The sequence below is a fragment of the Callospermophilus lateralis genome, chromosome 16 (assembly GCF_048772815.1).
Source record: "Callospermophilus lateralis isolate mCalLat2 chromosome 16, mCalLat2.hap1, whole genome shotgun sequence".
NCBI lineage: Eukaryota > Metazoa > Chordata > Mammalia > Rodentia > Sciuridae > Callospermophilus > Callospermophilus lateralis.
The window spans coordinates 48,765,949-48,790,768 of NC_135320.1; the positions used below are offsets into that span (position 1 = coordinate 48,765,949).

A 24,820-nucleotide genomic window follows, 5' to 3' on the forward strand; every position below is an offset into this window, starting at 1 on the left:
TAAATCAAAATTTGTTCATGGTGTTGCTTTTAAAAAAACCCAGTCAATGAGTTTGCATAGTTAACAGAGGGTAATTAAGTTCAGTGGTTCTGGAAAGCCAAGAGGATTAGATTTTTTCACATTGGACACCTTCTTAAAGAAACAAACTACATAAATTTTGTTGCCCTCCCTATGCCTAGGAGGGTCAATTGATAGTGTTTGAGTTCTAGTATTTTCCTTTAAGAGATGACAAAACAATTTAAAGTAAGGGGGAAAATGTTGACTTGCATTATTTTTGCCAATTTAAAAAAATTGCCCTCATTTTGAATCTGTGTTCTCTTTTATTTCTTATATTCATTTGTTTCATTCAGTACCTCATGATTTCCCTCAAAATTGAACAGACCTGCCACCAGAAGGACCCATGTTAGAGAATTTCCAAGTAGTAACATCAAGAGTACTCCTGCAACACTCAGAGAAATGGCTTGTGCTTTTCACAAGCATGGAAAGACTCGCCTCACAGAGAGCTGAGTTCAGAGCCTTTGAGGGTTTTCAGACTTAACTTTTCCACTGTCTCTGTCTTTTTTTCTTTCCTTGAATTCGCTAAGACAATTCAGTGTTTGTGCAAGATTCTCTGGCCCCTGAAGTCCTCAGTTTATCAACCCTACATGTATAATTGCATTGATATCCTTAGCTTTAAGACAGAATTCAACTTTGGAATAACTATTTTTTTCAACTTAAAAGTCACTGGCTAATAAACTGACTAATCTTTACCTTCTTTAAGGGCTAACCACATGTAGAAGAATATGAGGTTATTTTCAAAAAAATGAAAATGCTGGAAATTTCTTCTGTCCTTAAACCTTGGTTGATTTGAGTTTTATCAACCCACTGAATAATAACTACACCACATGGAAATTTTAATTTTACTTAAATATTATACTGCACTGGTTTCTTAACATTTTATGTCCAAACTAAGAGGGGAAGAAACTAAGTCTGAGCAAAATTTGAATATGTGTTGGTGGATGGAATAGCTAACATAAAATAAAATGATCTGTTATAAATGAACCTCCTGCATGCATGACCAATTTCTGCATCTTCTCTTCCATGTGAATACTAAAGCCTGAAGTTAGTTGGTAAGGAGTTATCATGTACTTTCCACACTTTATTCACTCAAAGCACCTATTCCTAATTTGGGAGATTTCTTTTGACTCAGCGAATTCAACTTCATTCACAATTTCTTTCCTGGGACGATGAGTATCTCCATTCTTTAGCAAACACATATTTTTTCATCTTATCTTAAAATAATAGACTGACACAATCTCATGTGAATTGTGGTGACTAGCTATGACAAATCTAAGAAATTCATGTTTTATTTTTGGATTCTAAGAAGTTGACTCTTGATTAAAACTTTGGCAGTTTAAGTTTTCTTGACTTATTTGTTGAATTAGCTAGAGTTAAATCAATAGTTTTTAGAAATATTTGAGGTTATCTAGTTTAAACATGGAGCTAATTTTAAAAATGAGGAAATGTAAAGAGGTTAAATGAACTGTCCAAATGAACGTACCTAATCTTTTCTCTTTCATCTCTCTTCCTCCTGCATGCATGACCAATTTCTGCATCTTCTCTTCCATGTGAATACTAAAGCCTGAAGTTAGTTGGTAAGGAGTTATCATGTCATAGAATTGACCATCCTGTGCATTTTTCCCAGAGCCACAGAGAGGACAGTTTCCATTGCTCATCACTGAATATGGCCAGTTATACCTGGGCAGTTGGCCCAAACAGACACCTTTTTGTGTCAAAATGTTTCCTTCTTCAGTTCTGCATCTTTCAATGCATTGAAATGCTGCCCAAATCAAATCTATATTCTGGACACTAACTCTCTGTCTCTTCCTTCCAATTAGGACTATCACTTATAAAGTCACATTTCAGCTAAAGAAAGTTCATGACATTATTGAGATAAAGGACTGACAGTTGACCATTTAGAAGATATTTTCATTTTTGAAAAATGTGGATGGTTAAGTACATTAATTTTAATGACAGGTTGAATGGAACAGGTAATTTGGGAAATAGGTCTTCTAGGCATTCTTTGTATATTCTAGTTTTTTGGGTCCCCAAAGCCCAGTCAGTAGGAATAAGGGCCACTTTCTAAAAAGCTGCAGACTTGTCTCATGTTATTAATGTTTCATAATAGAGAGGAAGTACATTCTCTCCATAAGAAGTGTAATAGTGCATTAAGTCTTCTAAACAAATTTTAATAATTAAAGTGATAGTTAAGGGATTGCTTCTACAATTGAGTGACATTTGGAATTAAAAGATTCAGATTCATTGGGTATAGTTATTCCATTTTATTTAATTCAGAGTCCTAAACCTACTTCTTTTTTCTTCCTTAAAAGGAAAGCCTGCAGCAGGTGAAAATTATCTCAATAAACAATCCACTTGTTTTTCTGAATGTGAAGAAATTTCATATGGATCTAATAAACATAATGCAAAAGGAAAATGCCAACAACCAGCCACTTGATGATATCAGTAAGGTAGGTAGGAACAGTGACTTTATGATTTGAATGTCATACTACAAGTAACTGTACCTCATGGCACTAAAATATATCTCATATACAAATAATACATTATAAAAGTGTTTGCAACCCTCTCCCCTCAGCAAAACCTAATATCATATGATACTTTCAGATGGTTCTTATAGTTAGCCTTCAGGTAATCCCTCACTTATCTTTTCATTCATTTACTGAGTGCATGTCTAATGACTATGTGTACCAGATACTATAACCTCAAGAAGAATAAATAAGACAAGTCACTTAGTTCAAAGGAAGTTTTTTTTTTTTGTTGTTGTTGTTGCTGTAGATTGAACCCAAGGCCTTGTGCATGGGAGGCAAGCACTCTACCAACTGAGCTATATCCTCAGCCCTCAAAGGACTTTTTTTTTTTTTTTTTTTTTTACTGAGTTCCTAACAAAAATACAATTTGTTAGATCTAACTCTTAAAGAATACAATAAATGGTTTCAGAGAAGCATAAATTACTACCATTATTATGATAACATTATTATAAAATTCAGTTTTCTTTATTTCCATAAGTAATGTCCATTATCAGAGTTATTGAATCAAATGTACATTGGTAAGAGTTAATGCAAATGAGCTATTTGTCATCATTTGAGTCCTGCAGTTCCCTGCAATATGAAGAGCCTGGGCGTTGGAGCCAAACTCCCTGGGTTTACTACTGACTAGCTGTTGAACTTTAATCAAGTTCCTGAACCTTTGTACTTCAATTTCCTCATCTATAACAAGATGACTAAAGATGCAAAGCACTTAGAATAGTACTTGGCCTACTCAAAAAACCTTACACTCTTAGCTACTATTATTAGATCAGTTGATTACACTTTTCATGAAGCTTCTCTTTTTAAAAAACAATGTAGTTTTTAGTTGTACTCGGACACAATACTGTTATTTACTTATTTATTTATTTTTATGTGGTTCTGAGGATTGAACCCTAACCCTCACATGTGCTAGGAGAGTGCTCTACCGCTGAGCCACAACCCCAGGCCTCATGTAGCTTCTCTTGACTACTCCAGACCACAATGATATCTTCTTTCTCTTATGTCCTTGATTATGTGTTGTCTCTCACTCATCCAGGTACTCCACACCACACCCAATTTCCCTTATTATTAACATCTTGCATTACTGTGGCATATTTGTCATTACTGAAAAACAAATATTGATATAATTGGTTGATATAATTGACATAATAAACAAAAGCCCATGTTTTCCTTACATCATCTTAGTTTACCTAAATTTCCTTTTTTATTACAGAATTCCATCCAAGATACCACATTATATTTAGTTGTCATGCTTCCTTAGGCTCATTGTCTATTGCTTTTTTAAAGACCTTGAAAGTTTTGAGTAGTATTGGCTAACTAGTTTATAGAATGCTCTTCTATTAGAATTTGTCCAGTGTTTTTCTCATAATAAGACTGGGGTTATGAGTTTGGAGGAGGAAATCTATAGCAGTAAAGTGTGATTATTTTAATGCAACCAATCAGAAGTACATAATATCAACATTATTTGTTACTGATGTTGACCTTGATCACCGAATGAGGCAATGTTTGCCTGAATTCTCCTATGTAAAGTCACTGTATTGTCACCCTTTCTGTGCTGTATCTATGGATGGAAGTCACTGTGTGTAGATCACAGATAAGGATTGTGGTTTGGAATCTACCTCCTTAGAGGTGGAGTATCTATGTAAATTATTTGAAATTATGCACAGAATTTCAAGTAGGCAGTTTTAAGAGGAGGGAAAGGAAGTTCACACTTGTTGAATGTATCTTGGGGCCAATTCCTTTAATTGGGTTAACTATCATCACCAGCCACACCATGTAGATGACATTACTCAAATGCTACATAAAAGGAAGGTTGAGACTAAGTTTCAGAGAGCTCTGTGTTGCTGTGACCAAAATACCTGACAAGAAAAACTTTAAAAAGGGAAAGTTAATTTGGGGCTCATGATTTCAGAGGTTCAGTTCATAGATGGCTGACTCCATTTCTTTGGGCTCAAGGTGAGGAAGGACATGGTGGAGGAAAGCTCCTCCCTCAGACAGCAAGGAGGCAGGGATGTAGGAAGGGACTGTAATAAAGATGAGCCCTTCCTGGGCATGTCCCCAGTGACCCACCTCTTCCAGCTACACTTCACCTACATACAATTACCACCCAGTCAGTCCATTCAATCTAGGATGGATTGATTAGGTAACAACTCTCATAATCCAATTCTTTCACCTGTGACTATTCTTGCATTAACAAATAAGCTTTTGTGAGGACACCTCATATCTAAACCATAACAGACTGAGAAATGTGAAATAAGCTGGTAGAAACTGTACTGCTGATATTTTACTCAGCAATGAAAGAGAATAAAATCATGGCATTTGCAGGTAAATGGATGGCTTTGGAGAAGATAATGCTAAGTGAAATTAGCCAATCCACCAAAACAAATGTCAAATGTTTTCTCTGATATAAGGAGTCTGACTCATAGTGGAGTAGGGAGGAGGAACATGGGAGGAATAGATGAATTCTAGATAGAGCAGTGGGGTGGGAGGGAAAGGGTGGGGGCACGAGATTAGCAAGAATGGTGGAATGTCTTGAACATCATTATCCAAAGTACATGTATGAAGACAAGAATTGGGTGTCAACATACTTTATATACAAACAGAGATATGAAAAATTGTAGTATATATGTGTAATAAGAATTGTAATGCAAAAGAAGTACATGTATAAAGACATGAATTGGCATGAACATACTTTATATACAAAGATATGAAAAATTATGCTCTATATGTATAATAAGAATTGTAATGCATTCTGCTGTCGTGTATTTAAAAAATAAAATAAATTAAAAAGAAGAAACTGTACTGCTGATAACTATCAAAGTAATACTCAAAATATATAAGCTGTACCATTGGGTATCCAGAACAGAAAATAAAATTTCTCTAGTCTACCTTAAAAGTGAAAAATAATTTCACAACAGCAGCAGCATAAAGCAATGTTTGGAAGCCTCATTTGGAACTGGAAAGACATAGGCTTTGAGTCTAGCCCAGCTCTTAACACCTCTGTGAATTTAATCAAGTGTCATAACTTCCCTTATCTTTGACTCTCTCATGTGGAAAATGAGGTTGAGGATGAAATGATCAACATCAGGTCCTTAGTGTGCAGTAAGTACTGAAAAAATACCAGTTGCTATCATTAATGAGAATAACAATAATACAGTGTTCAAGAAGTAGATAGCATGTGGTCTCATTAGGGGCATCAGATATTGTCAGAGAAGCTTCACTGAGGATAGAGAGCCATTCTCCTTCTCCTTCTCCAGCATCTCCATAAATTAGGAATGTTTCTCAGGCATTTTCATGGATTTAACTTTTGTGTAACACAAAATGTCTGACAAGTGGCTCTCTCTCTGAGAATGCCTTGTTAATGAGGTTAATTTCTGTTGTGTATGCTACACGATAAACTCAAACAAATGTTTAATTTCCGACCCAAAATGGAAACAAACTAAGTTTTACAGCAAACATTCTAAAGAAAACAGTCTAACTTGATAACATCAATAATCCATGAACTAATATACCCTTAGAAGTCTTTTTCATCTCATAATTTCAAAGTTTATTGTATCAGAATTCTGAAAACAAATCTTGTGAAGAATATTTTCTGGAGACTTTCTTTCACTGTAGATTAGAAATTATGTGTTATTTTCCCCCCCATGGACAGTGTCATTTTTAAATAACATTATTCTTCTTTGCATTTGTTTTCATTTCAGTGTGAACAAAACACGCTGCTGAATTCTCTATCCAATGGCAACTGCAATGGTGAGTGAGCTTTAGGTAAAAAGGAATCTAAGTGTTTTTATTTTATTTTTTATCTATTTTGTTTTTTAAAAAAATATTTTATTCTAATTTGTTATATATGACAGCAGAATGCATTAAATTTCATATTAATATGTAAAGTACAATTTTTCATATTTCTGCTGTATATTCACACCATTTGTTTCTTCACACCATTCATGTACATTCACTATGGATGTGTGAAAGATGAGAGTGTTATTGGTATCCTGATCCAAAAGAAAATATGGTCAAATTCTTAGTAACCTATAACTTTACAAAACCTGATTCAGAAAGTTAAAGAAATTCCTATAAATTTTTCGGTAACTATTAAAGAAATTAAATCATTACTTCAAAATCTTCACACAAAGAAAGTTCTTTACCTCAGGGTCTTTACCAGTGAATTCTACTAATGGGGAAATATAGTGCAAGATTTTTCATAATAGCACTCTTTATTATCGTATAAAAAACTGGAAACAAGCAAAATATTTGTCAATAGTACAATGGATAGAAAAAATACAGAAGGCTTATATAATTGATTAAATATGTATTAAGTAATTATATATTAAGTAATTATTGTATTAAAGTATGTTATCTATCTATCTATCTATCTATATATATATATATGTATATTTAGAATAGAAAAGAAATATCTGAATCAATTGCATCCATTCATGTCAACATAGATGCATGCAATTTAAGTATTAACTTCTCTGGTCTTTCCTAAATTCTCATGGCAAATTTGCAGTTTCCTGCCTGTGTTCTCAAAGAACTCTTCTAAAATAGTGATATAGTGCTTACTTAATGATGGCTTTTTCAATGGTTTACTTTGCTGTTAAAGTGAAAACTTTTCAGGGAGTTCTCACCTCTGCCTCCCAGCACCTATTCCACTTTGCACAGAGCACTAGCTGATGAGAAAGTCACATTGCTGTATCCTGTTGAAACGCTGGCACCCAGTGGCCCTTTACAGTGGTCAGAAGTAGTTGATGAGAATATTCCTTTGTCATCTTCATCCTCTCCTGTCTTTTGACACTCCAAAAACATCCTTAGTCCTTTCTTATTCAGTCACACATCCTCTCCTCAATGTTTTACTTTAAATGCCAAGGTTAGGTTTATTGCCCTTGTTCTTGATTTTCCCCTCTCAATTTAATCTAGTAAGTCCCAAGTTTTCAATTCTGTAAATATTTCAACAGAATTGACGCAACCTATTAAAATAAGTTGAAGATCATAATCTAGAGCTTATCTATGCTTCATGTATTTTCATATGTATGTATATATACAAATATATACACATTTAAGTAATCATTTACCTATTGCTTTTCTCAAAAGAATAGAGCTCTAAAAACATAATAATTATCTCAAAGTTGCCACAAGTGGCGTATTTATTGGCCAGTGTAAATTTTTATAGGCTGTCAACATCTGGGACAAAGGGACAATATGCATTTAGTCACTAAAACCTGTAACTCTTGTTGGTTTCATTTCATCTACATTTTCACTTTTGTGACTCTGATTCTGTCCTTAATTAAGTTCAGAAAGAATTAGTATAAATTTCATATTATTATTTTTTTCTGCTGTGAAACAAATGATGATTCTAAAGCTTTGAAGAATTCTAGCTGGGAGTAATAAGGATCCCAGGAGGGTGGCTACAGAGAAGCTGAGTTTGATTTGGAGCATGGTAAATTGAAGTTCATGGGAGGTCATGTCGGAGACATTCAGTGGGTTTTGGAGAATACAGAAAAGATCCAGAAGTGAACAATGCTGGGGGAGGCATGAACTGAATACAGCAATGAGCAAAGTAGAAGAGAATTAATCTTCTCAGGAGAAGATTCATAGTTGAACAGATGATAGAATAATCAAAAGATATGAAACAAGCCACATATATCATAAGATAGAAATTGTGGTAATTCTTTGAATGAAAATAACAATTGCTCATCTATGGAGAAATCTTCTATTATTATGTTTAGTGGTTTGAGTCCTCACAGCATTTTAGTCATCTTATGCTGATCTAAGAGGTACCCTGTTGAGGTCTCCATTAGTATTATGATTTGCCACTTTAGCCTCCAGCTCCTGTTTATCTACTAAACTCCAGTCCTCCTCCAGGTCTCAGCTCACACATCCCATTCCTTCATTCCTGCCATTGTTCACTCAGCAAATATTTCTCACACTTATTGAACATGCAGTAAATCTTGGGTGCAGTAATAGACCCTGCCTTTTCAAGGATGAAAAAAAAGAAGACATGGTTTTTTCCGTGTGGACCCTGAAGTCTAAACAAGGTCTTCCTCTCCTCCCACCCTCTTCTATTCCCTATGTTAGTTAGCTTTTTAGCACAGTGACCAAAAGCCTGACAAGAAAAACCCCAAAACTTATTTTGGCTCATGGTTTCAGAGATCCCATCCATGGCTGGCCAATTCCACAGCTTTTGGACCAAGGTGAGGCAGAACATCATGGCGGGAGGGCATGGCAGAGGAAAGTTGCTGGATTTGTGTCAGCTAGGAAGCAGAGAGAGCTTGAGTGTAAGGAGCCAGGGATAATATAATCCCTAGGAGCACACCCCGTGACCTACTTCCTCCAGTCATGTCCTACCTGCCTATAATTACCACCCATTAATCCACTCCAATGGATTAATAGGCTGATCAAAATCATTTCACCTATAAACAATCTTGAGTCTTCTCACACGTGAGCTTTGGGGAGAAATCTTATAACCCAGTCCATAACACCACCCAAATCAACAGCTCTGGTGTATAAATTTCCTGCTGCTGTTGTAGCAAATAGTTGAGTTTAGTGGCTTAAAAATAACACAATTTATTATTTTACAGTTTGGGGCCACAGAAATCTGAAATGAATATTAAGGACATAAAATCAAGGCTTTGGCATGGATATATTCCTTTTAGAGGCCCTAGAGTACACTCTATTTTATTGTTCTTTTCAACTTCTGTGGGCATCTGTCCCACCCTGCATTTTCAAGCCAGCAGTGTGAAATCTTCAAATTTCTCTGACCTCTTCTTTTGTCACAGCATATGCTCTGACTATACCTCTTGCCTCCTTATGATTGCATTAGAACCACCTGGGCAATACAGGATAATCTCAAATCCTAACATCCTTAATTTAATCAAACCTGCAAAGCTACTTTTGCCATGCAAGATAACCTCTTCACAGGTCCTGAAGATTAGTTGTGAAGATGGAGGGGGTGGGGTGGGTTGTTCTGTCAACCACATCAGATCTCCTGTGCTTCCTTAGCACTTTCTTTAATTTTTTCAGCCTTCAAAACACTTAGAATTACCAGTTCAACTGACTGGTTTCCCTGTTTGTGAGTCCACTGAAGGTAGAGACCTTCATCTCTCTTATTCGCTGTTGAACTCACATTTCCTAAGATGGTACTTAGAGTAAGAACTCCAGAGCATCTATACTAGGTGACTACTTGAATGAACACATGAATGAATGAAATTCTCAATAACATGTGCATGTTTCCAAAGGTAGTGTTGTTGTTTGTCTTAAATGTTTCTTGTCCCCTTATTTCTTGAGAAAATTAGAGATTTTCAAGAAATCTGTTTCTCAATAGTTAATTGATATCAACAGAAAATACTTAACTTTTAAAAAATTATGAGTGACTCACAGACTGTCAAGAAATCTTTTGAAGTATATGAAAGGCACTTCTAAATTATGCAACTATGAATACTTTTTAATTAAAGGAGTTAATGAATATTCTACAGGAAAGAGCTGGCTTCCACAGTCTGGAGTTAATTGCCCACCCACACCTGATGGTTAATTTCTTTCTGAAATGTTTTTTTTTTAATTTTTTTTTTTGTAGATAAAGCCTATCATTTACCACATCCCACATGGGTATAGATTAGTTGTCTCTCTGCACATGCTCCAAGCTTACCTCATTTTGCTTAAGGCAGGATATTAGCTGTGCTTTCACTTTACTCTTTTCTGGGATGATGTGATTTTTATTGCACTAGTTGATTTACTTAGAAGCTTAGAACACAAGGTTATATCCATAAAATCAGCACAATTGCAGAACCCAGAGGATACTGTGTAAAAGGAAGACTTCACTTATTTTTTAAGAAGATTTCAGAAATGTCCACTGTATTTTAATTTTCATTTGAGTGAATTGGTGACTTAATCATTGGGATATCTTTTTGTCTTTTTTATTTAGAAAAGACATCATGAATTGCTTCTTTTAAAATAGCAAATACTTATCCACAACTATATGGCATGAGTCTTTTGTTTTGCTTTATTTTATTTTGTTTTTGTTTTGGATGGCCTGAAGAATATACACACATTTTGATTAAAAGAATTGCAGGGGTTGGTGTTGTAGCTCAGTGACAGAGCACTTGCTTAGAATGCGTGAGGCACTGGGTTTGATCCTGAGCACCACATAAAAATAAACAAATAAAATAAAGGCATTCTGTCCATCTACAACTACAAAAGGAAAAAAATGCAGAGAAGAAACTCAGATATAAAAATAAAAGACAAAGAAAGTATGGCATGAACATACTCTGAGACAATGGAAGAGAAAGTTTTATATCACTACTACTTTTATCAAGCCCAAACATTTACAGGGTTAATAATCCATCACCACTTAAATTATGAAATAATTATAAGAAAAGAGAGAATGACAAGTACAATTTAGAAGTGAAATAAATGTGATAAGATAGAAAGAAAAAAACTTGTTTTAAAAATATTTTCAATATCTTTTTATCAACAATAGCAAAACAAAAGACTCATGTCGTATAGTTGTGGATAAGTATTTGCTATTTTAGATACAGTTATCAATCTCTCTAGATAAATACACAGATTTTTTTTCACTGTAGTATTTTTAATGTTCAGAGTGACAAATTTTTGGTCAACTAGTAATGGTTTTCCAAAATGCTGAGTTGATAAAATACTTAGGTCTTGTTTGACCTTAGTGGAAAAAGTAAACTGAATAATCTTGTCTGCCTTGCTGTGGAATGGAATGATAGAACTCATGCCACAGGGTTACAAGCAATAATATTTGTAGTTTCTTTTAATAAAATTTATTGACTTTAAAAAATCAAATATGACTTATATTGTTTCAATTACAATTTATTTTTACTAACCCTCTCTTGTAAACATTACGATTATGCTTTCTAGTAAACAAGGAATAACACATTAGAAAAATTTGTTATTCACTAATTTTTATTTTTTAGGTCTAATTATTAATGCTAATTTCCTCCAGGAATTTTTGGACAAAGAATTTTAGATTGTACCTTATTTTGAAATATGTACTATTTGACATCATTTGGTCAGAACATATTATAAAAATTGGAAGATAGCAGGACTAATTTTGATATCAAATTGTGTCATTATTGTAAATTTAAGATCTTTTTGCCACATATTTCAGTGGTCTAAGCCATTTATTTAATCAAGGCTATATATTTTTTTAACTGATGATTTTTTAAATTAATGTTTAACAAGCATGCCTACCTCTAAGCACTGATGTGCTGGAACATCTTTAACAAGCAATTTTTGGAGTGGGGGACATGGGGTGGTGCTGCACAGAAGCACTTATCTGTAACATTTGCCAACATTCCTATGATGAAAATATCTACATCATCACTAATGTCAAGCCACCAACATGTTCTCATTGAACATGGAGTAGGGAAGATGTGTACGTAATTGGCATGAGCAAAGAAGCCATATAAATTTCATTTTTAAAATAAGCATCTTCAAAAAAGATGAGAGGTTTTTATACCCTCAAAATTTAATGAAATGTTTCTAAATTGCATAAAAATGTACTTATAACCCAACCAACACTCCACTGTTGAGTATTCTTTTCTTAGAGCAAGAATTTTGCTTTTTTTTGTGTGTGTGTGTGACATCTCAGTTTTTTTATTTCCTGTCTGATAATGAGCAGGGCACATTATACCCAAGAGTATCAACAGGTCCCTGCAATAATAGAGGTAAGTCCTGTGTTTATTGAGACAAATGGTGAAGGCTAACAATGCCACCACATAGAGCGGTCAGTGGATAAGCTAAGTTGTAGTGACTTTCAATTTTGTTTGAGGTTCTAATTTATCATTTTAGACCAATAGAAGCATAGCCTGAACCTTTAGTAACTGCTTAGCCCCTTCTTGCAGGAAAAACAGGGCAACAGAAGGCACAACTGCAGTGCCTGGCCCAGAGTCGCCCCTCAGTACATGCTGGTTGAATGGGAGCAGGAGGAGGCTGAGATCTGAAGCTGTCATTAGTGTTTAATTAAAGCTGTCCATATGGTTGGGATGCTTACATCTCTGCATCATTTCCTTGAAGACTGCTTTTCACATGAAGCCTTCCCCAATCACTCCAGTGAGACTTCTCCTTTTGTAAATTCTCATTCTTCTTCGTTTTATCATTTTTAATCATACGTCACTTCTGAACCAATCCTATCCTTGTCACTCAAGGATATTATAAGTTCCTTGAAGAAAGTAGGATCATCTCACTCATATTTGTTAGTACCCACTGTATTTTAAAAATATCCTCCATATACTACATACTTTGTAGTTAGTGATCAATTAATAAATACAAATATATACACAAAGGTGAAATTTCAAAACAAATCACATATCTGAATAGTACTTTTCAAATATGTTGAAATTTACTTTGTATCATTTCTCCTTCTTCTAACAGTTACTGCCATATAAAAATTTTCATGTCTCTTTGGTATTTTCTGTTCATCTGTTTTTATCTCTAAGCAGTAGTTTTGTTTAAAACATTCTTCCCCTCATATTTTTCTACAAATCAAGAAACAATCATATTCATATTTTTCTAGGGAAAAACCTTGAGAATTTTTCTGGCAAAATTATTCTAATTAAGAATTAATTTTTTTTCAGAGAATTTCATGATAATTATGAATTGGAATTTATCTCATAAACGTTGGCTGTTAATGCTGGGAATACATGAAGCCTACATGGTCTTCTCTGAGAGCTATGATACATTTAGAGGGACCCCAATTAGGACTTGTCACCATTTAGAACTACCATCTCACATGAGGAAGCTGTGGCCTTGAGGATGTCAATCAAAAAGAGAGGTCATAAACTCCCAAGTGGCATCTTTTTTTTCTTTCCTATCAGGTACATTCAGAGGCAGGTTTAAGCAGTTTTACTATGAAAATAAAGCTTAATTTTCAGGGTCTGTCATACAGGTCCCTTTAAAATTTGTGGGACAAGCCTCAGAACCGGATCTTTGACTTAAAGTGTGAATCCCAGATTGTGTAAACCTCAAGCATCACAAAACAGGGCTGTTCCTCTGGGCACACCCATAAAGGAAATGTGTGATATCCTGGAAAGCATATCCTTAGAGGCCTCTGTTCTACCCTTGTTCAGTTCTAACTTGTTAGATATCTTTTCAAAATCATTTAAACTTGCCTACCCCATTTGTCTATCTGTGAAATGATACTGGTAATTAAATGACCCTGTCTTCCTCTCTGAGTTATGTGATAATCACCTTAAATAACATCCTAACAATAAAATATCCAAGTTCAGAAATAATTAGTAATTAACTGAAAATGTAAAAATGAAGAGGCGTTTGGAATTATTATTTTTAAACACGAGGTCACTATTGTCTTGACACCATTCAGTGAAGTCAGCAGCAAAAACATCTGTGAATATTCCCTAACTGAAGTCTCTGTTCTTCCTACAGAGGAAACTGCACAGTCAAGCTCTCTCGACAAGTCGGCCTTAATCCTGGATTGCAGTGGCTTGACCTTTTTTGACTATTCTGGCGTCTCCATGCTGGTTGAGGTATTTACAGTCTGTGTCTGGATTGATTCCTTCCCTTCTCTCTAGTAACAGGGCCTATTTTAAAATTATTGGTGCTTATTAATTATACAGAATGGTAGGTTTCACCATCGCATATACATGCATATAACATAATTTTAACATAATTTGAGTAATGGTATTTTCCATCAGCCATTCTCTCAGCTCTGAAGTCTGATATTCCTTCTCTTGAAGGGACATATGACATTGTACTTCACACCACTATAGATTTGCTTTCAGGAGATCCCATCAAGCTTTTAGGTGTGTACATGTGTGAGGATCAGAGATGGAGTATCTACTGGGTAGGTATAAAACATAGCCTTGAGATGTGGTGGGCATAGCATCTATAGCAGTTGGCGGGCAAGGTTTCCCAAAGAGTAAAAGTCCCCTACAGGACGCCGACTGCATGATCAAGTGGCCTTGTTCTCTCACATGGTGGCCCAATACTATTCCTGGCCTCTCAAAAAGTGCCCCACTCAGGGGCTTTTCTCTATACTCTTTGGCAATGGTGCCTCCTCTATGCCATGATTTCCATGGTTATTTTATGACCCACATGTGCAAAACACAAAGTCCATTGTTGAAAACCCCATAACTCACAAACCTCATTTCACAGATGGAAGAACACTTAATTTTGTGAATTCAAGGAAATTTAAGACACTTCTGGAATTTGTTTTCTCTTTCTATTTTTGAAAAATAAATACTAAATCAACAAGGAATTCTCCCCCTTCCTTATTTCCTTCTGTTCTCCCCCCCCAATATTCTAAATTGAAGTTTGAGGTGGGACAACAGATTGAGGGTGGAAAAACCTCTATTCTCAGTCCTCCACTAGTGTCTGCGCACCAGTGTGGCTGGTCTTCAGGTGCTGGTCCCCTAGCAATCTTTATCTCCTTCATATCCTTTCTATCCAATCTTCTTATCTTCATATCTCCTAAGCAGCTTAGTATTAACTCAAAGCCTTAATCAAAATAACTGTGAAAGTTTCTAGAAAATTTTCTCTGCACATCTTTTTCCTTTCTATATTCTCTCTACCATCCCCCCTCCCAGAACTCCTGTTCTGTCTTCTCAATCCATATAAGCAGCTCATTTTGCTTGGATCTCCCCAATCAACACCAAAGTGGATTTGGGAATCCACTTTGTGGCAACAAGCTGAGCTCTGGAGGACTTGCCTCATTTGTCCTGATGCTTTTAGGAGACTTGGTCCTAAACCACTGGAGGCCTATTGTCTAAATACAGTTGTTTATATGTTGTTGTCCAATTGTCTCCTTATTTGTGGAAGATGGGTTGGTCTCTCATTAGTTACTCATTATGGTTAAAAGTAGAAATCAGACATTAACTTTTTTTTTGGGGGGAGGGTACCGGGGGTTGAACTCAGGAGCTCTCAGCCACTGAGCCACTTCCCCAGCCCAATTTTATGTTTTATTCTATAGACAGGGTCTCACTGAGTTGGTTAGCACCTCGTTTTTGCTTAGGCTGGCATTGAACTCATAATCTTCCTGCCTCAGCGTCCAGAGCCACTGAGATTTCAGGTGTGTGCCACCATGCCCGGCCAGACATTGATTTTTAAAGTGTTTGGATTTGTAGCTTTGACATTGTTTTACATTGTGAATATTGATGGTTTTCTTGTGAGAATGCAAGCCTGAGTATCTATTCATTTGTATTTTAAATTGATTTTGAAATGTTGAACTTTTCAAAGTCAAGGAAGTACAGAGGTAAGCCGTCCTGTCATTTTTCTAGGCAGGAGCATGTGGAGGGAAAGCACTGGCTCTGCCATACACACTGAGGTGTCAATAGTCATGTCCCCTACCTGGATCTCAGTTGATTCCTTTGTAGAAATGAGGCAGTGATTTTGATTCTGGATTGGGAGATATATCAAGAAAATAAATAATACAAAACAATTGAAATTTAAATACTTCAGGTTTTAAATCTATTGGCTACTTTTGGCAAATTACCCTTTTATACTTTTTTCCTCCTTTTTTTTAACATAAAAGCTTTGTATAGTATACCAAATATTTTGTATTTTCTTGCAACTAAACTTGGATTGCAAACACATAATCATTCTCCACTGGAAGGCTTTTTATGTCCAGTATTTTTTATTTACTTGTGTTTCCAAGGTCTTCAACTTTTATGCTTCAAGGTAATCTGGATGCTCCTTTGAAATGCATTTATTTGAGTCCTGGTTCTGGTCTAGAATATTCGTTTAAACAACCCTGGGTAATTCTAGGTGGCCAGGGATCATATTTTGAGAAACATGAGACTAGAATTGTTATTTTACTTGGAAAGGCTGGTGTGCATATTTTTTGATCAATTGCATTTTAAATTTGTTTCTGAAATTATTAGCTGCCCTCTCTAGACATTTAAAAACAAGACAGGATTATAAAAGAGGAGGAAGTGGTTACATCTTCCCATTGAGTTTAGGTTGACAATTCAGAGGAATTCAAACAATCTAAGCACTGGGCATGTTGAAAAAGAACTTGTATTTTCGTTTTTCTTTCTCATTTATGGTTTTAAAATTTTATACCACCAAATGGTGAAATAAACCAACAGATGCAATCTATTTATTTAATTGTATTTATTTATTTTTTGTGGTACTAGGGATTGGACCCAGGTTATCATTCATGCTAGGCAAGCACTTGACCCATGAGCTACATACCCAGCCCAATTTATTTTTAAATTGGCAGAAAATAACATGTGCCCTTGACTAGGTGTCTATGCATCTATATATACAAACCCAGTGGTTTTATATTAGTATTCCCTTTTAAAAAATTTTTTCTTATTACTATTTGATTTATTTCCTCATTATTTAAATAACATTATTATATACAATAGACAACTTAACATGGGTAGGATCAAATGTTTGTTTGCATTTCTAGGAACCAGTAGTAGAGCTATCCATTTCATCAAGTTATGAGACTTAGAATGGATATATTGCATATAAAGCTCTTAAGAAGCTGGGTGTGTTGGCCATGCCTGACATCCTAGCAACTCAGGAGGCTTATGCAGGAGGACCTCAAGTTAGATGCCAGCCTGGACAACTTAGCAAAATCATGTCTTTAAATAAAAAAAGTAAAAAGGACTGGGGATATAGTTCAGTGGTAGAGTGTCCCTGGGTTCAATGTCCAATGCCAAAACAAACAAAAAAATCCACCTAATAAAATGTCTGCCAGTTGATAAGTACTCAATAATGTTAGCTTTTCATTTTCTAACTCTAACAAGTCATTTCATAAAGTACAACTAATATCATTCCAACTAATATTATTTCTTAGTTCCAGCTACCCTGGAAGAAAAGCCAGAGAAAAGAGCCACAGGACCTTGTTAGCCAGGGATGTTAACACTCCCTTGGTTAACACTTCTTGGTCACCTTAGCATAAGGAACATTTCCCTGGAAGTTGTAGGTTGAAGGAAGTGGGATGACTTCTATTTATTCTTTTCCTTGGGACATGAGAGAGGTCAGTGAACTGGAGATTACGTTTATCAGCATCAGCAAACCACCCATAGCAATGTGTTTGTGCTCCACTGAGCCGAAGAAAAAGTCAAACACTGAGAGGTCACCTTGAATTAATTATTTTAACACAAGCAGGAGCCAATTATTCAACGTCAAAGTCTCAGTCCATATTTTCTTTTCTTTTATGTTTTGTTTGATCATTTTCCCCCAAGTGATATAAGTATTATTTCACAATTAGTCTTTCATAGAGAAAATTATTTACTGCTGAAAGAATCTGAGGCACCTTTGGGATGTATTACATATACCCTTAGACTGTATTGCAAATGTATATTTCTACACTTTTCATGAAAGATATATAACAATTATATAACCAAATTTATCCTCCTGAAACTAAAATGTCTAGATTTACTGTCATTGACTCTCATGGTTGATTTTGTTCTGGATGAATTTAAGATGAGAGATTTTCACAAATTGTTTCTTCTTGAGATTTTTTTGGAACTTAAGAGGCAAGACAATAAAGTATGCCAAGGAAATCAGTAAGGCTTTCTCATCTTGATAGACCTTTAAACATGGAAGTCCAGTTGGGTCCAAGGTCCATGTCTGTAATCTAAGAGTGGGAAGCCTGAACCAGAAGAATTGAAAGTTCCAGGCCAACCTCAGCAAATAAGTCAGGTCCTAAAAAGATTAGTTAGCTGTCTTAAAATAAAAACAAAAAGAACTGGAGATATAACTCAATAGTAAAGTGTCCCTGGGTTCAAATTCAATGCCCCCCAAAATAAAATAAAATAAAATAAAATAAAGTTGGAAAACCAAAATTGTGTGAATCATAGTAATATTCTCATTTTTTTTCACCCATGGGTAGAATTTATCCAGTCCATAGATATGCTAAATTATTTTAAAATATTAAAATATGCAGTAGGTCCCCAGGTTAATTTCACAAATGGCTTCTTGACTTACAATAAAAGTGGTTGAGAACAGTTTTATATCATTCTTACAGGAAAGGAAAGGTGATATTTTGATTTTTATTCAATCAAGTTGAAAACATAAGCAGCCAGTCTTAATTGTACTCAAGGTAGATGCCTCACTCTACTAACCTTAGTCTTTTAGATGCTTGCCAGTTTATGACCGACTATGTAGCCATGTCTCCCTCTGGTGGTTGACTTCATAATTTTTTTTTTAAAAACAAGACACTCTTAATTCCTGTTTTATTCCTTCTTGCTAGCTGTTCTGAATTAATTGTGGGTGTATTGTTTTAATTCTTCCAGGTTTACATGGACTGTAAGGACCAGAGTGTGGATGTATTATTAGCCAATTGCACAGGTAAGAGGGTGTCCTTGGCTAACACTGAACATGATCCTTCTATTGCTTCATGTATCTTGGTGTTTCCTTTGCTTTCTCGTAGCTTCCTTGATAAAAGCAATGAAGTACTATGGAAACCTAGACTCGGAGAAACCAATTTTTTTTGAATCAGTATCTGCTGCAATAAGTAACATCTATTCAAATAAGGTAAATTGATAACACAAGCTTGCAAGAGGGGAAAAAATATAGAATATAGAATTAAGGCTTTTCTGTGTGTGTGTTAGTTTTTTAACTCATCTAAAATCTATTTTAAAATCCCTCCAATCTCCACCTCAGAGTATCTGTAACAAAAAAGTAATATTTCTATTCATCTTTTAGGGACAGTTATGAATAATTATTTAATAATTTGCATCTTACTACAATGTCACTACTTAGAGGATTTGGCCTTACCTATCAATTGCAAACTGCTTGCTTTAATGCTTCTTCTGGATCTATTGTCCTGGAAGTTTGAATCCACCTCTGACAAATATAAAAACTCTAAATATAACTTTCCAGTTTTTCTGCTCTGATGCTTTCCTCCAAGCTTATTAGATTGCCATCTTTGGGAATATTATTTGCAGATTCTAGTGCTCCCATGATCTGAGGTATGAAAGTTACCTTCCAAATACCAGACTTTATGGCTTAGTTTTAAAACTGTTGCCAGCACTGTGACTTCCTGCACTTTTTCTGTGACTTTTGAATCATTTTGCCTTTCCTCATCCCTAGAACAGTATTTGATGCCTAATAGAATCATCTTTATTATATTTAGTCAGAAGAGTATGTATTTACAAAATAATAGTATTTATTATGATGATTATTATCACCATCATCCCCATTATATACCCTTCATATTTTGAGTACTTACCATCTTCCAGGTATATTCTAAAGGTTACAATCTATATTAATTAACTAAACTTGTCTCAACTTTAGAGGTAGATACTATTATTTAACATTTTTCAAAATGTGGAAACTGAGGGCCACGGACATTATGCCATTTGTAAGTGGAAGAGCTGGTTTCAGAGTTAGCAGTCTGACTGTGGGTCTGGAGCTGTAAACTTCATACTCTCCTGCCTCATAGATTGTCCATTTTCTTAGTGTGTCTGGATAGCTGGCTTCTCTTTCTACTGTTCTTTTCGAATGGTATTGATTTAAGAGTTGAATAAGCAGTATATGTTTATTTCTTCCTCTTCTATTTCAGAACTTCAACAAACTCGGTGACCACAGTGAGGTCTGAGCCCCATTTGTTGCAGTATGGATCTTGACTCTAGGAACTTCTCTGAAAAAGACATGTACTGGCATTTTGCACATTTTTTTTTTTATTTTATTGTATCGATCCTGCATGTGACCTCCACTCCAATAAGTTGATGTGACTTTGTAACTGCATAACGTTGGTCAAGATTTGCCAAAAGTTTTTTTTTTTTTTCCTAATCTTTGTTAGTAAGGAAATTCACTTAGTTATTTTATTAAAAAAATCACTATGCATTTAGCTTTAGTGTATGAAGGGTAAACATGATTTTATTTCATTTTATTACAGCATTTTGTTTTGTTTTACTTCTATTTTGCTGTAAGCTTATCTTTAAAACTGAGAAATTTAGAATCCTTAGAATTCATTTGTAAAAGTTCAGATCATCTGTAACTAATACACAAAACAACTTGGCAACTATGCCATTTTCCTGTACCTTCTATCCCCCAAAGCCATTTAAACACCAATAGGAATAAATCTTACTCTGTACAATAGGATATGAAATTCACAGAAATAAAGGAATCAGAAACAGATGACCAAAAAATGACAAATTGAAGTCATCGATCTCTATATCCTTCAATGCACTCACTCCTGAAGTATTCAAGAATGTTTTTCATATTTGGAAGAAAACTGGTATCCAAATAAAATCAAGTTCTTGACATTGGTCTGTTTTTGCTTTGAGTATTGGAAATGCTTAGAATCTTCACACAGAATGCTCCAAATTCCACATCCCCACCCTATAAGAAGCTCTGTTTTCTGTTTTAGTTTTATTTGAGCTAGGGAATGTGGAAGTATATTATATCTTTTCTTCACAAATATGATGTTTAGGTGAGAAAATGCCACCAGTAGAATTGCCATGTGCTCCTCCACTGTAAGATTAACTGTTGTAGTTCTGACTTAGTTCAGAGAGACAGTCAATAAAATATATTTATCTATCCATATCCAGATAGATAGGTGGATGAATGGGGTCTACATAGTATGTTTTTTTCCTTTTGTTAGATAAGAGTTTGGATATGATTATATATAGACTCGCCAAACCAACCAGAAAACTGGCAAATACTAATGGCCAGGCTGAACAGGATAAATTAATGTTTTCATGCTTGTATATAGATTTTCAATTGCGTGCAAACACATAATTTCACATTTTTCTCTAACAAACTGGTCTATGTAGGAAGAAATCTCATTTTCAAAACAGGTATAGATATATAATTATGATTTAGTCTTAAAGGTGTTTTAACTATTCTAGAAACTACCAGTGTAAGAAAAAGCCAGGTATTTCACAAGTCTGACAAGCAGGTTGAAATAAAATGAAGACTGTCATGGATGTTCTTTCATGGGCTCTCTAAGAGCCAACCCCAGTTCCTGTCAACTGGTTTGTAATGATCTCTAACAAATGTGTGGTAAATATTCAGATGATCCTTAATTTTAACATTAACTCTCAGGTAGGGTAACATAATAAAATGAAAGAAAAATCAATGTTTTAATTCTCAGATGTATCCAAGCCATTTTCATTTTTATTGAATGAACTATAAAGAATAATCTTGGTCCCCCAAATAGACTCAATCCTTTTGTTACTAGTTTTGATTGAAATAAACAAGGGTAACTCACATTCCCATCAAACACTGTTCCAGAGAAAGGTGGAGGCAGTAATTGGAGGCAAAATGTCCTTATTGAAAGGATTTTCACTCTGCTTTATCCAATTAAATAATTCCCATGGTGGATGGTAGTAATATTCACCATTTCTAACCCACTGGTCACTGGCAGATAAACATGAGTCAAGGAAAGTCAAGAAAAGAAAATACATTTGACTGCATATAAATTGATATTTCACTATGCAACTTTAGCCTATAATTGAATTCATGCACTAGAAGCGTTTTCTAATTTGTTAGAGACTATGGACCATGGATGACATTAAAATCTTTATGTTAATCAATGAATAGTTGTTCCATCTTATTGTTAATGCTGAGACCGTATTGTCTGAACAACCGCATTTGAATGCATTTCAATGTTTATAGTAGAAGTTTAATGGATAAAACTTTAAAGTCAGTATCTTGGGTATCAAATTCAAAGAAAAGGAATACCAGACCATGAACTGCATGAAGTCCTTTACCCTAACTAAGGTTTATCCCTCACACCAAGGACCCGATAGCTGATAACCTGGAGAAAGTCCCTTAAATTAAGGTCTCAGAGTTCAAAAGCTGAACATGAGTTTTAGACACATGAGAATTCTCAAGCATAAATGTCTATTTAAAAGCAGGAATTGACAACACAAGAACTGTAATATGGTCCCAATGCTAGAATGTTTCTGAATCACACTGAATTACTTTTATGGGATCATCTTATTTTTATATATGATAAACTATTTCCATATTACTTATTATGGTACAGTAAAATTGGAAAAAATTAAAATTGACCTATAAAGGTGTTAAGGACCTAGTGTAGTGACATATATAAATTAAGTATAAAATATATAACCAGGAAAAGACTGTTAACATTACATTTATGCAAATTAAATGCCCTTAAATTTTTCCATTTGTCTTTCATTTTAAAGGTTATTTGCCCCGATTATATAATTCAAGTGTTATAAGGTTTAGCTTAAACTACTTTGCAGTAATTTATTTGACAGATCTCTATTCTATAAATGCATAATGTAATGAGAAAAGAGATCTTTCTTTTTTAATGAAAACATTAATCTGTTAATACTCCACATGAATAGTGCTTGACATTTAGTGGTACCAAAATATGTTGATGTGTTGCTGAACATAGATTCGCCTTAGAAATGCACATTCTGTATTCTGTGAGATGATGATCTAATTCAATATAGAACATGCTTTTTGACAGTGAGTTTGTTGCGAGATTTCAAATAGGGAGTTAAGTGGTGCTTTCATAATCCAAAGATTTTTAGTTAAAAATCACGTAGGCTAATATGCTGCACTTATTTTTTTTTATTTTCCAATGCATTTAATTATCTTTTTTTATAATTCTTTGTACTAACTCAGCATGTAACAACCAATTTACATGGAAATAAATTGAAAATGATAACTATTATGCTTAAATGGATTTGTGTCCATTATTTCACAATATTTACTCTCCCGCAAAGCAAATAATACATATTACTTTCTTGGACTGACCACAGTGTAATATGTGTTACAAATTCCTGCAAGTACTCATTTTTCCTAGGAATTTGTTCTTATGAAATTTAAAAACTGATTTTTAGACTGCTGATAAAGATACATTTTGCTACAAGGGTACATTTATATAATCCTCTTTTACCAGGTTTGTATTCTTTTTCTTCTAATTTTAGTTAATGTGTAAATTTTTATTTTTTACTTGTACTCTTTGAGTTCATTATATTCTGTTGTCTGTCTTTCCTAAGTTTCTAGGATAAGTTCAGTCTTCCTTAGCATGTTAAAGATTGCTGCTCCAATGTCAAGATGATAAGGCAGTATTCAGTGTGTTGGAGATACAAAAGTGAATAAAACAAAAAATTCTTTGCCTTTATGTAGCTTATGGTGTAACCAGGGAAGACAAAAATAATCAAGATAAATTTAAATACATTTATTGAAATTTAGATGATAATATGCATGAAGAAGATGAATAAATTGAGCAAAGTATGATGATGTGGGTAGTTGCATCCCTAGATAGGGTGTCAGGAAGATTACTAATGGTAGATTACTAAAGATTACTAATTACTGCTAACACAAAATAGCAGTCTAGGTGGCTTAAATATGCAGAAAAGTATTTCTCATAGTTCTAGAGGATGGGAAGTCCAAGATGAAAGTGTTAACCAATTCGGTCTCTGGCAAGGGCTTTCTTTGAGGCTGGTAGTTGGCACACTCTTTACTTTGTTCTCAAATGGGGTGAGAGAGAACTTCATTATCTTATAAGGACACTAATCTTCGATGAATGGGACCCAACCTGATGACCTCATTTAAAAATTAACCTTTTGTAGATTCTACCTTTAAATACAGTCACATTGAGTAGGGGCATATAATTCAGTTTATCCCAGTCTCTTCCTGGCTATCCCAAAATTCATGTCCTTATCACATGCAAAAGAACATTCATCACATTCCACGATTCCAAAAGGTCTTAACTTGGTTCAACAACAACTCTGAAGTCTAACATGCAAAATATCATCTAAATCTCACATAAGTCATATATGGGTGAGAACACAGGCATTTTCTAGGCAAAATTGCTCTTCATCTGTGAACCTGTGAAACCAGACAAGCAATCAAGCAATGTACCACCAAAATACAATGGTAGGACAGGCAAAGGAAAAGTGTTCCCATTCCATAAGTAGGTACAAGACAAGACGGGAGTGAGGGTCCCAGTGAAGTCTAAAACCTAGCAGATTCCATTAGATCCACTGAATTTTTTTTAATGTTCTAAAAGAAAAATTTAATGAGTTTCCACTTATTAAAATTGGTTCTTTCTAGTTGTACATAACAATTGAATCCTTTTTGACATATTATACAAGAATGGAATATATCTTGCTCTAATTCAGACCCCAGTATTTATCCTTTCCCTACCCTCCTCACACACCCTGTTTCCTTCCCTTTATTGCTCTTTCTGCCATGTACCCAATGTTATTATTATTTTTAAATTAATTTGCGGATGTACACGATGGTAAGATTCACTGTGGTGTATTCATATATGTACATAGAAAAGTTATGTCAGATTCATTAAATCTTAAGGC

At 34.6% G+C, this 24,820-nt stretch overlaps 1 protein-coding gene across 4 annotated transcripts in view; it reads left to right on the forward strand.

The window, feature by feature from the left end:
- Slc26a7 (solute carrier family 26 member 7) overlaps positions 1-23,119 on the forward strand; it is a 110,081-nt gene extending 86,962 nt beyond the window's left edge. For all 4 annotated transcript variants that reach the window (XM_076835889.1, XM_076835890.1, XM_076835891.1 and 1 more), the window contains 6 exons: positions 2,370-2,507; positions 6,284-6,332; positions 13,986-14,086; positions 18,809-18,863; positions 18,946-19,049; positions 20,080-23,119. In XM_076835889.1, the coding sequence (XP_076692004.1) occupies positions 2,370-2,507; positions 6,284-6,332; positions 13,986-14,086; positions 18,809-18,863; positions 18,946-19,049; positions 20,080-20,115 (483 nt within the window). In that variant the 3' untranslated portion in view covers positions 20,116-23,119. The remainder of the gene's footprint in view (positions 1-2,369; positions 2,508-6,283; positions 6,333-13,985; positions 14,087-18,808; positions 18,864-18,945; positions 19,050-20,079) is intronic.
- The last annotated feature ends 1,701 nt before the right edge of the window (positions 23,120-24,820 follow it).